Source organism: Hyperolius riggenbachi, chromosome 3 (assembly GCF_040937935.1).
Source record: "Hyperolius riggenbachi isolate aHypRig1 chromosome 3, aHypRig1.pri, whole genome shotgun sequence".
NCBI classification, from domain to species: domain Eukaryota; kingdom Metazoa; phylum Chordata; class Amphibia; order Anura; family Hyperoliidae; genus Hyperolius; species Hyperolius riggenbachi.
In genome coordinates this window covers 261,133,221-261,148,073 of record NC_090648.1, presented here as the reverse complement: position 1 = coordinate 261,148,073, position 14,853 = coordinate 261,133,221, and the positions used below count along the sequence as shown (strand labels likewise).

The window sequence follows — 14,853 nt, the reverse complement described above, 5'->3', positions numbered from 1 at the left end:
CAAACTGTTTAAACTATCACACTTTTGATGGACTGACAGTATTTGACGGGGGCTTGTCAATATGTTGGCACATCCATGCTCTCATCTGTGTACAAGCATGGTCACAGTGCAAGTGTGATGAAGTCCCGCACCTGCGCAGTAGCACGTTTTTTTTCCTCCGCACATGAGCACCTCCATGCTACTGCACAGGCGTGGCCTGTCATTGTAGCTATGCAGAGCAGCCACACTCATACACAGTTGGGTATGAAGAGGGTCTCGGCGAGCATCGGTGGGCTGCAGAAGTGGTGGGCTGTAGAAATAACCCTCAACAATCATATTTTTGTAGCATAAATATTGCAGATTTAAGGTTCTGTTATAGAAAACAAGTAAAATCAGTAAGGCTGGGAGCACACTTGCAACCTGAAACATAACCAAATATGAACAACGTCAAGCAACAGTTAGACAAGTAAAAAACAAAACAACTGCTATTAGTGCAATTCTTGACAGTATGTTGGAAATATCAATAATTTTACTGCCATGCACCACTTTCAGAAGAAGATACTTTTTAACAGGTTTTAATTTAATTCTATTGTTTAGCATCTACTAAAACAATGCATAGTGTATGGCGAGCTCCAATCTGAGAATATCTTTGGTACACTGAAAATGGATGTCTGACAAAACAAGAATTCATTCATCACAGTAAATTAGAAAAAAACTGCAGCAAAAGAAGAGCAGTTTGCCAGAGCAACCATTTTTAAATGTTGAATGATACAAGAATTCTCATTAGTTGTTCAGCACCCAGGTCTGGAAAAAGTAGGAGGCCAGTAAACATGTACTTGAAGGCTTGGCCCAAGGGTCATATACAGCATTTCTACAAAACAGCATTTTGTTTAGTGTGATTCAGTCCCAGGGAAGCTGGCAGATGGCATGATCGTGGGAGCCAATGTATTCTGTAGCTGAGGTCCTAAAAGCTGATAGATACAAATAATAATAATGATAATAATATATTCACAAGATTGCATCACAGTGATGTAGCATCATAATGATGTCTTAAAATTACCCCATAGTGGGTCACTGCCCCCCATCTGACAGCAAGAGTTGTCTCACACGTGTGACTCTGGTGATCTGAAAATTGCGAGTGCAGTGTCTCCATATGGGAGCACTCACACTACGGTGTTTGTGATTGTGTATAGATGATCACAAAAGTGCCGCAGTGTTTTGGGAGAAACCGTGAAAGATCACATCAAAAAATCCCCCTAAGGGCTCTTTTCACACCAAAAAAGATTGCAATCCTACCACAGTTTGTTAATGATTATCTGTTAAGCTTGGAGGTGTAATCTCCACAGTCAGCATACAACACATAAGCTGACGTGAAGGAGGTACACACACCAGCACAAGGGATCAGGATATCCCCAGTTTAGTGGAGGAGAGGACTGACTCCAATAGGAGATTGTGGTGCACAGAGCCGGTGCAGATCCGAACAGCCACAAACAACACTTTCGTAATAACGTCTCAGCGCAAAGTAGCGCTGAGCGCATAAACCAGGACTGAGGAGATCAGAACAAGTAGACAGAATGAACGCTTGCTAGCTAGCGGCTACTTAGCGACAGCAAGCGTCCAAAACCAGACAGACTGGAATGAGGCAGCCAATGCGTTGCGGCGATGGCGTGCCTCACAAAGACAGGACAGAATAGTCAGAAAATAGCAGGATCAAGATAGATGAACGTAACACAGATAAATATACAATAAGTATGATTTCCTAGCGTATTACAATTACAGCTATCAATGAAACTATTCGTAACGTCTGACTAACATATGTATATATCGGCAATGAACCGATATATGACATAAGCAAGAACTCTGACTAAGACTGGAGTAATACAGGGAACAGGACTCAGAAGGATTCGCTATCTCTTCGCAGAGATGAACGCAATCCACAAACAGGACCAGGAACAGGATAACTAGCTCAGCGTGCTGGAACGCTGACTAACGGAACACAGGATATAAACAGTTCGTGTACGTATATATCAGCGACACTGATGTATCAACGTAACACGAATTCAAGGAAAATAACAAAATGCGCAAGTATGCGTATATATTGGCGATGAACCAATATATGACACAAGACAAGCAAGTAACAACTTCTAGAACAAGAGCAGAACTAGGAGGACTCGCTGACCCCTTCGCAGGAGTCAGCGCAGTCCACACGGACCAGGAACGAGGTGGGGCACGAGCAGAGTAACAGATAGAATCTGAGACTATGGTAGCCCATGAGACATTGCAGGAAGCAGTTCTTTATACTGAGGTCATCCAATGGGAGCAGACCTGCAGATTCCCACACAAGTGAATGGTAATTAATCACAGGCTGATAGCAGGAAAAGGCAGACAATGATATGCAGCCTGCAGGAAAGGGACTGCCCCTCCACTGCAGCAGACAATGTTTGTTTACACAAGAGCATGTTAAACTGTCATTAATTTCAGAGTGACTGCAGATGGAATCAGCAACTAGTTTAAGTGCAAACCAAACTATGCAAGAAAATGCATGCAATGACATCAGAACTGCTTGGGTTACAACACCACTGCAGCCAGCAGTAAACGCCGCAGACATGATCATAACATTACCCCCCCCCCCCTTAAAAGCGGATACCAGACGCTTTTCGAAACTGAAATTCCCAACAAAACAATCTGACTGATAATTCATGATGACCGGGACAGCCCGGCAAGACCAAATTCCAGAATCAGTCCCCACAAGACTGGACCCATCAGAACCAGAACCTACAGAACCATGCCCGTCAGCACCACAAGCCTCAGTGTGATACCCATCAGAACCACGACTTCCAGAGAAAAGCCCCCAGAAACTCTCTGAGCGATACCCACCGCCTTCCCGGGACTGTCCAAAAACGCCAAAGCCTTTGCAATGCCCACCGGAACTGTCCCCACCAACACAAAACCCACCGTTAAACCAGTCCAAGGTACCAGGACAAGTTTCCTCAGAGATCTCCCAGAACACTTGGAAGCTCCAAAGAGATCCCCACAGGTCAGAACGCCCCTTAGGCTCACATGGAGAACCATCAAGAACCCCCATGGAACCCAGGGCAACTCTAGAGTCAGGGTCACAAGGACAAACATCAAGATCAGGGTTTTTAGGGACCAGAACCATCTCCGGGCATGCAGGCCAACCGGCAACATCAGAACGTGTCTCCACTAGGGAAGCGTGTGAGCACGCCAACACAGACACACTTGGGCACTCTGGCATACGAAGCACATCTGGGCACACCGGCACAAGAGAGACTTCTGGGCATGTCAAGGAACTGCAAACCTCAAAGTCAGTCAAGGTAGGACCGAAACCAGGACTGGGCAAAAAAAAATCATCATGACTAGACTTCACAGTTACTGGATTCTCACTAAAAAATGCAGGATCAGACTTAGATGTCTCTGATTCCAGCAAAGTTATTAACAAATCATGTTCAGGGGCATTTACAAGACAGGACAAATCTTCTGATGTATGCACCGAACTAGACAAGGTTCCCATAACTTCTTCTGGACTAGACAGAGACTCATCAAATACACTGGATTGGAGCTCATGAAGGGCTGCAAAACAAGTCAGTAGTGCAGCAATCCCCACTGAACTAGGCAAAACTGAGTAACTCACTGGACAGGAAGGGGACTCAGGAACTTCTGCCACACCGGCCAGAGAACCAGAATTTTCCAGGATACAGGGCTGGGTTTCAGAAACACTCATTAACTCGGACTGAAATTCTGAGATTTCTATTATTTTTTCCAGCGAGTCAGAATTATCCATGTTACAGGGCAAGACTTTTGAAACATTCAGAGGACAGGGCTGGAGTTCCTCGGCTGTTACAACACTGGAGAGGGACTCAACAACATTGGTTAAATCAGACTGTGTACAGGGCAAGGTATCTAACACACTTGCTGACGAGGACAATATTTCAATGGCTTCTGCTTCGCTGGGCAGAAATTCATCAAGTTTTATTAGAGCAGACTGTAATTCCAAAACAGCTGCTAGACAAGTGAATATTACTGCAACACCAACTGAGGTAAGCAGTGCCTCAGACTGTTCTGCTAGAGGGTTTGAAGTATCCAAAGTACTGGGTGAAGCATAAGACTCTGTGACCACAGCTTCACTGGACAGGATCACCGAACAGTCCACACTGCAGGGCAAAACCATGGAAGCACCTGCTGGACAGCATAATGATTCTGTGACCTGAGTTTCATTGGAGAGATCTACTGCATAATTCATGGTACAGGGCAAGTTCACTGGAACATTTTCTGAACACGGTAATAATTCTGCGATTTCGGACTCACATAGCAGACGCTCTGAGTTATTCATGAAACTAGAGTGAGGTGTAGAAACAGGAAGATCAAAACACAATGTTTGCGCATCTAAATCACCATTCAATTGTGAAATTGGAAAATTCAGATGCTGGGGTTCTGAGATTTCTGGACAGGATTGCTGGGACTCAGAAACTGATGTAGTGCATCTATTGGCATCTGCTGGATCAGACAGGAGTTGAACTTTATTAACACAGGTAATTTCTGCAGAAGTGTTTGCAGAGACAGGCAAGATTTTTCTGGTGTCTGTTTCACTGAACAAAGACTCATGAGTACTGGCTAGGCTGGACTCAGAAGTCAGCAGGACCTCTGGGTCCTCTGCTGAGAAATTTGTGCAGGGCAAGATTAAGGAAGTATTAGTAATTTCTGTCTTACTGGGAAGTAACACTGAGTTATCCATGGTACAGGGTGGAATTACAGGAACTTCAATTTCACACAAAAGGAGCTCTGAATCACTCGCTGAATCAGCCAAAGGTGCTGAAGCAGGCGAGTCCTCAGGAACTGAGGAAGTGGAACAATCTCCACTTGACAGTGTGTCTTCCCTGGTATCAACTGATTGAATCGCATAAAAATCGTCCAGAATCATTCTCCACACATCGATCAATGGAGCCACAAAGTCATACCCACACACGCCAGTTTTTATTAGGTTATAGGCAGACTTAATGCATGCATTCAATACTAATTCACTTTTTGCACTGTAAAACTGACAAAATGAACTTGCATCTTTCTTCCATTCATAGACCAGGGCTTCCATCTCTCCTTTCTCAAATGGAGGATCCCATGCATATTTAACAGCTGAGCATTCCGGCTGATCATAGTTTGCAAATGTGTTAGTGGCAGAAACATACATTGGGTTATTTAGCAGGTGATTGGCCGATTTCTTATTCCTAAGGATCTCCAATACCTGTAGCAAGTGTTGAACTGTAGTGTATGCAAATTTCCCTTGCTGCACGAATAAATTGATCTGTTCAATACTCTGTAATATATCTTCATAATCATATTCAGATAATTCATTTAAACAAGAACTTTTATTTTCCCTGGCTAGCAATGAAAGTTCATTAGTAGTTTCATAGGTCCATTTGACTCCCCTGAATGGTGACTGAATTTCATTATCTGCTACTGGCGGAGTCTCATTACAGATCTGATGCGCAGTCGCCAAGGGCAACGACTCCGCTGATTGTAACGCTTTTCTTTTGGAGCGTTTACGTTTGGCTTTAGACCCTGCTGCCTTAGCAGAAGAAAAGTTATCAGAACAATTATCTGCTTGCTGATTATTTTTGTAGGCAGTAGAAGGAGCAGCTGATTGACAAGCTGCCAGGAGCTTATCAAAAGGGCTAGGCAAATCGGTTTTGCGCAGCCAGTTATGGATCACAAACGCTAGAAATTCCAGTGGTCTCTCTTTTAAATTGGTATGATCCAAGACATCGTAGGCCCACTGAAACAATCTTCCCTTAAATAAAACATAAACTAGCTGGGGGGCCCACGTTGAAACAGGAGTAGCCTGGAGCTCGGGATTGGCCAGGAACCTGGTACATTCAGAAAAAAACTCATTTTCTGTTTCAGAATTGAGCTTCTCAAATTTCTTAAAGGAACAGGAACCATAACAAACAGTGTCATTTTTGCTGGGAACCCCCCCCACAATGGGGATTGGTAATGGGGCTACCATAATGTTAAGCTTGGAGGTGTAATCTCCACAGTCAGCATACAACACATAAGCTGACGTGAAGGAGGTACACACACCAGCACAAGGGATCAGGATATCCCCAGTTTAGTGGAGGAGAGGACTGACTCCAATAGGAGATTGTGGTGCACAGAGCCGGTGCAGATCCGAACAGCCACAAACAACACTTTCGTAATAACGTCTCAGCGCAAAGTAGCGCTGAGCGCATAAACCAGGACTGAGGAGATCAGAACAAGTAGACAGAATGAACGCTTGCTAGCTAGCGGCTACTTAGCGACAGCAAGCGTCCAAAACCAGACAGACTGGAATGAGGCAGCCAATGCGTTGCGGCGATGGCGTGCCTCACAAAGACAGGACAGAATAGTCAGAAAATAGCAGGATCAAGATAGATGAACGTAACACAGATAAATATACAATAAGTATGATTTCCTAGCGTATTACAATTACAGCTATCAATGAAACTATTCGTAACGTCTGACTAACATATGTATATATCGGCAATGAACCGATATATGACATAAGCAAGAACTCTGACTAAGACTGGAGTAATACAGGGAACAGGACTCAGAAGGATTCGCTATCTCTTCGCAGAGATGAACGCAATCCACAAACAGGACCAGGAACAGGATAACTAGCTCAGCGTGCTGGAACGCTGACTAACGGAACACAGGATATAAACAGTTCGTGTACGTATATATCAGCGACACTGATGTATCAACGTAACACGAATTCAAGGAAAATAACAAAATGCGCAAGTATGCGTATATATTGGCGATGAACCAATATATGACACAAGACAAGCAAGTAACAACTTCTAGAACAAGAGCAGAACTAGGAGGACTCGCTGACCCCTTCGCAGGAGTCAGCGCAGTCCACACGGACCAGGAACGAGGTGGGGCACGAGCAGAGTAACAGATAGAATCTGAGACTATGGTAGCCCATGAGACATTGCAGGAAGCAGTTCTTTATACTGAGGTCATCCAATGGGAGCAGACCTGCAGATTCCCACACAAGTGAATGGTAATTAATCACAGGCTGATAGCAGGAAAAGGCAGACAATGATATGCAGCCTGCAGGAAAGGGACTGCCCCTCCACTGCAGCAGACAATGTTTGTTTACACAAGAGCATGTTAAACTGTCATTAATTTCAGAGTGACTGCAGATGGAATCAGCAACTAGTTTAAGTGCAAACCAAACTATGCAAGAAAATGCATGCAATGACATCAGAACTGCTTGGGTTACAATACCACTGCAGCCAGCAGTAAACGCTGCAGACATGATCATAACATTATCACTATTCAAAGCACATATCGAAGTGATCATTACAAGCATAGCACCATTAAAGAGCTAATACTGTAGTTGAGGGAGTGCCATTAGTGGGATCCTCTGGTCCAAGAGCGCCGGTGTGGTCGCAACCTCTTCATCTCCTATTGATTAGGCTACCTGATATTAAGTTTTGTGGTATAATGAAGCACAAACCTATTTCTAGCCTGTACTCGTAACTGTGACTCTTCTTTCTGGCAACATTGTTAACAGGTAAGGAATCACCTGTGCTAGAGTCCTGCAACGGCCAAGAGCATGGTTCTCCCAATTTAGCCCTCGCCTTGCATGATGTCACTCCTGTGCTGCTCCATTGGCCCTCCTGCCCCCCTCCCCCGTATAGGAACAAAACACATCATCAGCCTGCAGGCTAGCAATGTGTCTGTACAGCCTTGGCCCAGAAATGTCTCCCAAGGGATCGGGTCCAGTCCTGATCCCCACCAGGCTGCATACCCCACACCTGTGTATGAGGATTACTGCTAACTTTTCCCCTGCCTTGTGCCACTTGGTCATTTGTGTTTGCACATATTTGAATAAATAAAATTTCACTGCAATATAGAAGTTTTCATATCTCCTATGTTGTATAGTCAATTTCATTGTATGTGTGCCTAGCTCTAACATCTCCCCCATGCCTTACACTTTTCCTCTACCCTTTGTCTAATTCTAATACCACCCATCTGTTGTCATGTACATAACTCTAACCTTCCAATGTCCACTCCCTGCCCTGTATGTAATTAACTTTTTAACCTATGTTTTCTCCTAGGTGCAATTTTTACACAATATAATGCCTTTTAAACCACCAGCAAGCAAGAAGATACTCAAAATAATTGTGATAGTACTTTTTCACCTACTTTTTGGTACTGTTTCAATTGAAAAGTGCTAAAAGGTTACTGTAAAGAAAGTATGAAATTTGTCTCCTAGGAGATGACTCAGGAGAAAAAGTGAATTGAAAAAGAGTCCCTATCCCTTACCTCCTGCTCTGTGGCTAGCTGTAACCATGCCAGTGCTATTTGCCTCCATTGTCCTCCCCTCCTACCGTGTAGCACACTCTAACTTTCTACCTGTACTAAAGTACGGTGACCATATGTCCCGCTTTAGCCGGGACGCGTCCCGCCTTCGGGGTCCGCTGTCCCAGGATGCCTTGCGTCCCGGGAAGCGTTCCGCTTTCGGCAGCGGGACGTCCCAGCCTCAGGATGCTGGCCACCGTAATTGCAACTGGCAGCGGTGTCTATTAGAGTGATAGCCTGCAGCCCCGCTCCAGCCTGCATAGTCTTCCGGCGGCAGGCAGAGCAGGGCTACGGGAAGATGGCTGTCGAAGCCCTGTACTGGAGACTATTTGTGTCTCCAGTACAGGGCTTCAGGCGCCATCTTCCCGTAGCCCTGTTATTCCAGCGCGGAAGACTGCAGGAGGAGCGAGATGGTCCGGGGAAGCAGCACGCCAGAGGCCGGCCGTGTGAGGGGACTTCTGTCAGGTGAGTAAATTATTTTTTCTTTGCAGGTGTCATGTTGTCCAAATTGCGTTATTTACTGCTGACATGTTGCCCAAATTGCGTTATTTACTGCTGACATGTTGTCCAAATTGCGTTATTTACTGCTGACATGTTGTCCAAATTGCGTTATTTACTGCTGACATGCTGCCCAAATTGCGCTATTTACTGCTGACATGCTACACACATTGTGTTGTTTACTGCTGACATGCTGCACACATTTTGTTATTTACTGCTGACATGCTGCACACATTGCGCTATTTACTGCTGACATGCTGCACACATTGCGCTATTTACTGCTGACATGCTGCACACATTGCGCTATTTACTGCTGACATGCTGCCCAAATTGAGTTATTTACTGCTGACATGCTGCACACATTGCACTATTTACTGCTGACATGCTACACACATTGTGTTGTTTACTGCTGACATGCTGCACACATTGCACTATTTACTGACATACTGCACACATTGCGCTATTTACTGCTGACATGCTGCACACATTGCGCTATTTACTGCTGACGTGATGCACACATTGCGTTATTTACTGCTGACATGTTGCCCCCATTGCGTTATTTACTGCTGACATGTTGCCCGCATTGCGTTATTTACTGCTAAAATGTGGCCACATTGCATTTTATTTTCTGGTGAAATGTTGCCCACATTGCGTTTTATTTTCTGGTGAAATGTTGCCCACATTGCGTTTATTTTGTGCTGACATGTTGCCCATTGCGTTTATTTTGTGCTGACATGTTGCCCACATTGCGTTTATTTTCTGGTGTCTGGGGTAACTGTTGCTGCATTTATTATTTAATGGTCATAGTTGGCTATGTTTGCTGCTTTGGGGTTACGGTATACTATTAAATAGCATCACACAGTTTCTGCACACCCATGATGCGAATCCTCGTTTGGCCACATAATGGCGTAAACACTGCTTTCTTATGCCTCACTGTTACATCATTACGTTAGCCCCGCCCATAAAATGTCATGGTCACGCCCATTTTTTGGCGCGGCGCGCTTAGCCGCCGCCTCCCCCCACCCCCCCAGGTTGAGCCCACAAAAATCTGGTCACTCTAACTAAAGTCTAAGCTTCAACCCAACTCTGTGTCTCATCCTAGCTTCACACCACTATTTTATACCTAATTCTGACCTACCACCACACCTTATGCCCAACCATAACCTCTCCAACTTGCTTTGTGAAACACTTTTACCTTTAATCCATGCCTAACTCCAACCTCTCCTTAACTCTGCGTCTAGCTATAACCTCTCTGTCTTGTGCCTATTAACTCATCCCTGTGCTGTCTAACTCTAAACTAAACTCCACCATTTGCCTAAACTCCCGCCCCATGTCTAATGTTAGCTTCATATAAAACAGAAGACCTGGAACTCCACCTGGATTCTAAATGGAATAAATAATTTATTGCATGAACACCAAAGATATACAAGCATAACCTTTTGGTCAAAGGACCTTTATGAAATGCTAAAGGTTGTTAATAAAGGTCTATAGACTGAGAGAGCCCTTGATAAAGTAGTATTTAGCTTTTTAACTGTGGTAGGCCTGGAAGTGCCTTTGGTTTACTATCTGAAGATATGTCCATAGACATCTTGGACTACATTTCAGTATGCAATGGCAACGGAGATAGAGGTGATGTGATGGTGGATAGATAATTTTATTAGGTGGTAAATTATGTTTTAAAAAATATGTAAAAGGCCCTCCAGATGTTCATGTAAACTATTCAACACAAATGACTGTGTCACAGGCAGACATCAGTTCCATTAAACAATCATTTGCCGCAAAAATGGTTACCTCAAACCACATCAGGCAAATAAAGTATTATGTCTATGACTAGGAATGGATAATGAGATGCAAGTAATTCCAAGTTGATGTAGGCCCATTCAAATGCTATATTAGGGTGACCATATTTTGATTTCCAAAAAAGAGGACGATCACAACAGCATGTGGGCGTGGTCATGGGTGGGGCCAAATATACAAGACCTTAGCAGTGTGCTGTTCAACTTCGTGGGCATGGAAGGACGTTTTTTTTTTTCCAGACCACATGGCGGAGGGCCGGCCAACCACAAAATGCAATCAGATTCGCAGAAGAATTTCCCACAAAATGCAATGAGATTGGCAGCAGATTTCCCCACAAATGTGCGGACAAGGTATATGTCCGCAGTAAAGTTTAGATAGGAATATGGCCCCAGTATAGGTTAGATAGGAATATGGTCCCAGTATAGCTTAGAATCTCAGGCCTTTATGCTCCCACAGGCTGGCCACACAGCAGAGTGACTTCACTGCTAACTCAGGCCCTTATGCTCCCACAGGCCGCCCACACAGCAGAGTGACTTCACTGCTAACTCAGACCCTTATGCTCCCACAGGCTGGCCACACAGCAGTGACTTCACTGCTAACAACTCATGCCCTTATGCTCCCACAGGCTGCCCACACAGCACCAGCAAGACTTGAATCAATTCACTGACACTGACAGACTGAACTCAGGGCTCAGGCTGTGCTGCTGAGCTGCTCCCACAGGTCACACACAAACAGCACCAGTGATCAGCCCAGCGTGAGTCCCAATGAACTCAGGCTGTCTCTGGCTGTCTCCACCCCTCTGCTCTGCAATTTGCTCTGTCTCAGTGGATGGGGGCGGCTGGAGGTGGAGCAGAGCAGCAGGAAGGGATTGACTCACTGCCTAGCCCGAGGAAGAGCCGTTTGAGTCAGGAGTCAGGAGCTGAATGAGATGAGCCGAACACTGGGAGCCCAAGCTGCAGAAGAACAGCTTGCAGAGAGAGAAGATCCACTGAGGCTGAGATGAGCCAAACACTGTGAGCCAGCGACAGAAGAACCACTTGCAGAGATCCACTGAGGCTGAGATGAGCCGAACACTGCGAGCCCAAGCAGCAGAAGAACCGTTTGCAGAGAATCTCTGCAAATGGTTCTTCTGCCTTGGGCTCGCTGTATTCGGCTCATCTCAGCCTCAGTGGATCTCTGCAAGCAGTTCTTCTGTCGCTGGCTCACAGTATTCGGCTCATCTCAGCCTCAATGGATCTCTGCAAGCTGTTCTTCTGCCACTGACTCGCAGAGTTCGGCTCATCTCAGCCTCAATGGATCTCTGCAAGTGTGTTCGGCTCTCCGGACAGATCAAATATCCGGGAGGACAGCCCGGACAGGTCTGAAAAAGTGGACCTGTCCGGGCAAAAGAGGACACATGGTCAGCCTATGCTATATGCACATGAATGCAGCTTAGAACTGGACCAATCAAATCCCACTAAGGTGGTTTTCAATTGGCCCATTTTCAAACTGCATACATTGGCATACAAAGTATGCATCTCATTGACTATCCCTATCTATGGCCAAGAGTCATATTGTGAAGTAACTACTATAGTGTATGTTTTTGTAGGTACATGTTGATCGTGTTAGTTATTAGCAGATAAACTAGATACTATTGGCACCTGGAAATCTGTAGCTACCACAGCTTGCCTTATGTCAAAAGAATTAATGTTTCCTACAGGTGACAGGAGCTACTAAACTTGTAAAGGCAAAAACCTAATTTGGGAAATCCAACTTCAGAATGCAGGATGGAATCTAATGACTGGTCTACTAACTCAGGTTAATTAAGAGTAAGGCTACGTTCACAGTGGTACAATGCGGTGCAGCTTTGTAACGCGGCTTGCCGCACTGCCTATGCGGCATTAGTTGCTGTATAATGGCGTGTGGCATCATAACGCACTGCATGCAGTGCATTACCACGAAATGCACATGTTAACAGTGAAGCATACATTTAATTGACTGTATGATTAATTGTATGCAACGCAACGAGGAAAAAACATGCGTTCCAATCTCCCATTGCATTGTGCTCTTACTACTACAGGGAATTCAACACCCAATGTGAACCTAGCCTAATACAATGCGCCATCTAAGCATGCTGGTTACACACTCCCCATCTTGTACATACAGTATGTGCCATCAGATGACAGAATAGGACAGAGTACCAGGCTTCTGAATTCTTTTCCCCAGTCTTGCCATAGGCACTACAGTACTCATGTATTCTTAGAAAAGGCTCCACATGGCCTATAAAACCCTATAGTTCTGCTTTAACACAGATACATTTTGATTTAACTCTGTTGATTCAACAGCACATATATTTACCTGTATCACTAATCTTTAAATGACTCCAATGTAAAGCCTGCAATTTTTGTTAATTGACTGTCAGAAGAAACATATTGATGCTTTTGACTGAGAACCTTTCGACCTATAATCATAGTTACATGCTCTGCTTTTTGGCTGATATAGTGAAAGGACTGCAGGTGAACTCAACTTGGTATCATGGGTTGAGAGTTATTTCCTTGAGGGCATACCTAAATTCACACATGTGGTAAATGAACGTCAAAAATGCTATGGAGGTGTGCAGTCCTAATTTGATACGTCTGTGGGTTTAGGACAACTGGTATTCTATATCTGAACTGCGTTATAATTAATAGGAAAGGCTCACCAAATAGCCAGCAGGCACAGTCATTTTGTGTCTACCACTGAGCAAAAAGACCAATGCATGGCACAAGCATGGAAAATGGAATAATCAAGTATAGTACATTAGAAAACAACTGTTTGTTTACCATTGCAAATATTCAGCGTTGATATTTCCTGGTTTTAGAGCAGGTTAGGTTACAAGTAAAATAAAATGAATCAGGTTTTGAATAGCAAATCAGGGTTTTTTTCGTTAGTTTTTTCACTTACTTCTGTAAAAAGGCCATTTTACAGACCTGAACAGAGGTACTTCAGTTTGCAAGGTATAATATGCTGAGCAGTTCATATACTTCTAGACTTAGAAGTACTGTACTGCAGAACTTTCTGAGGTGAAGTTCTGTAATTGTCCAATATGTTTACTAGGGTTACAGTTGTAATTATAAGCAGCATTCTTTAGTATTCCAGGAGCTTTCTACTTGAATAGTGTTTTCCTTGCTGATGCTCCCAGTCATGAATGATATCAGTACTCATCTCATGATTTGAGGGACCATCAGTAAGGCTGCAGCTGACTTACCAGAGGATAGCTGCATCCAGGCACAGATCTTGTACACTGTGGCTGTGTTACAGAAGAAGAAGAGCACGAAGGACACGATGCAGGCAATGATGAGTGTCATCGACAGGCCAATGAAAAAGGAGGCGGCTTTAAAGGCTCCTGAGGGGATGGAGGAGAAATCGGTGAAGCTACCGGTACAGGTGAGGTCTTTGGAGAAGCCGCTGCCAATGCAGTAGTGGAAGAGTCCGAAATAGCCGGCCTGGGGGGTGTCCACACCATCCCCTATCCAGTAAGGCTGGATAAAACATACAATGTTGACGATGGCGAACAGTATTGTGAAGATTGCCCACAGCACCCCTATGGCCCTTGAATTGCGGATATAATTGGCATGGTAGATCTTGGCAGCCTCCTGCGGGGATAACATCACTAAGCCAGGGTCTGGCATCCTACCACCCGGAGAGGCAGGACAAGACAAATCTCAGCAAGAACAGACCTAGTATGATGAAAGGGGGCATCCCCAGCATCCCTCTAAACATGGATGCACTTTGCTCCTCCTCGTCGGCCACTGAGTGCTAGACTTCTGCTAGTTTTTTGATTAGGTCAGTTAGGGGTTGCACACACAAACCGATGTTTACAAGCAATCAATAAGCAATCCAATCTAAAATGATCAAAAGTGATTTCTACTGCAGACCGGCCGAAAATTGATAAGGACTGTTTTCCACTAGAAATCACAATTGCGCTGTGATATGATTGCAATTTTACCTTTACCTACTGCACATGCTGCCAGCATGTGTGGAAGAAATGTACCTTTTATTTATGTGTTTTCATGTATTTCAAATTGTAACACTTTTCACAATTACAGTCCTATTCTTACACTAACCCTCCCCTATCTACACCTAACACTAACCTCCCCCAACCTACTCTTAACATTAAACCCCTCTCTCCACTCCTAACACTAACCCCCACCTATTCCTAACACTAACCTTCCTCCTACACTGTAGGCAAACTCCGTC

At 44.5% G+C, this 14,853-nt stretch overlaps 1 protein-coding gene across 2 annotated transcripts in view; it reads right to left on the bottom strand.

Annotated features, from left to right (window-relative positions):
• The window catches only part of LHFPL3 (LHFPL tetraspan subfamily member 3), a 79,044-nt gene extending 64,666 nt beyond the window's left edge, over positions 1-14,378 (bottom strand). The window contains exon 1 of one of the 2 annotated variants that reach the window (XM_068276242.1): positions 13,862-14,378. In XM_068276242.1, the coding sequence (XP_068132343.1) occupies positions 13,862-14,285 (424 nt within the window). In that variant the 5' untranslated portion in view covers positions 14,286-14,378. The remainder of the gene's footprint in view (positions 1-13,861) is intronic. The other variant, XM_068276244.1, reaches the window with a different exon arrangement.
• Between the last annotated feature and the right edge of the window lie 475 nt (positions 14,379-14,853).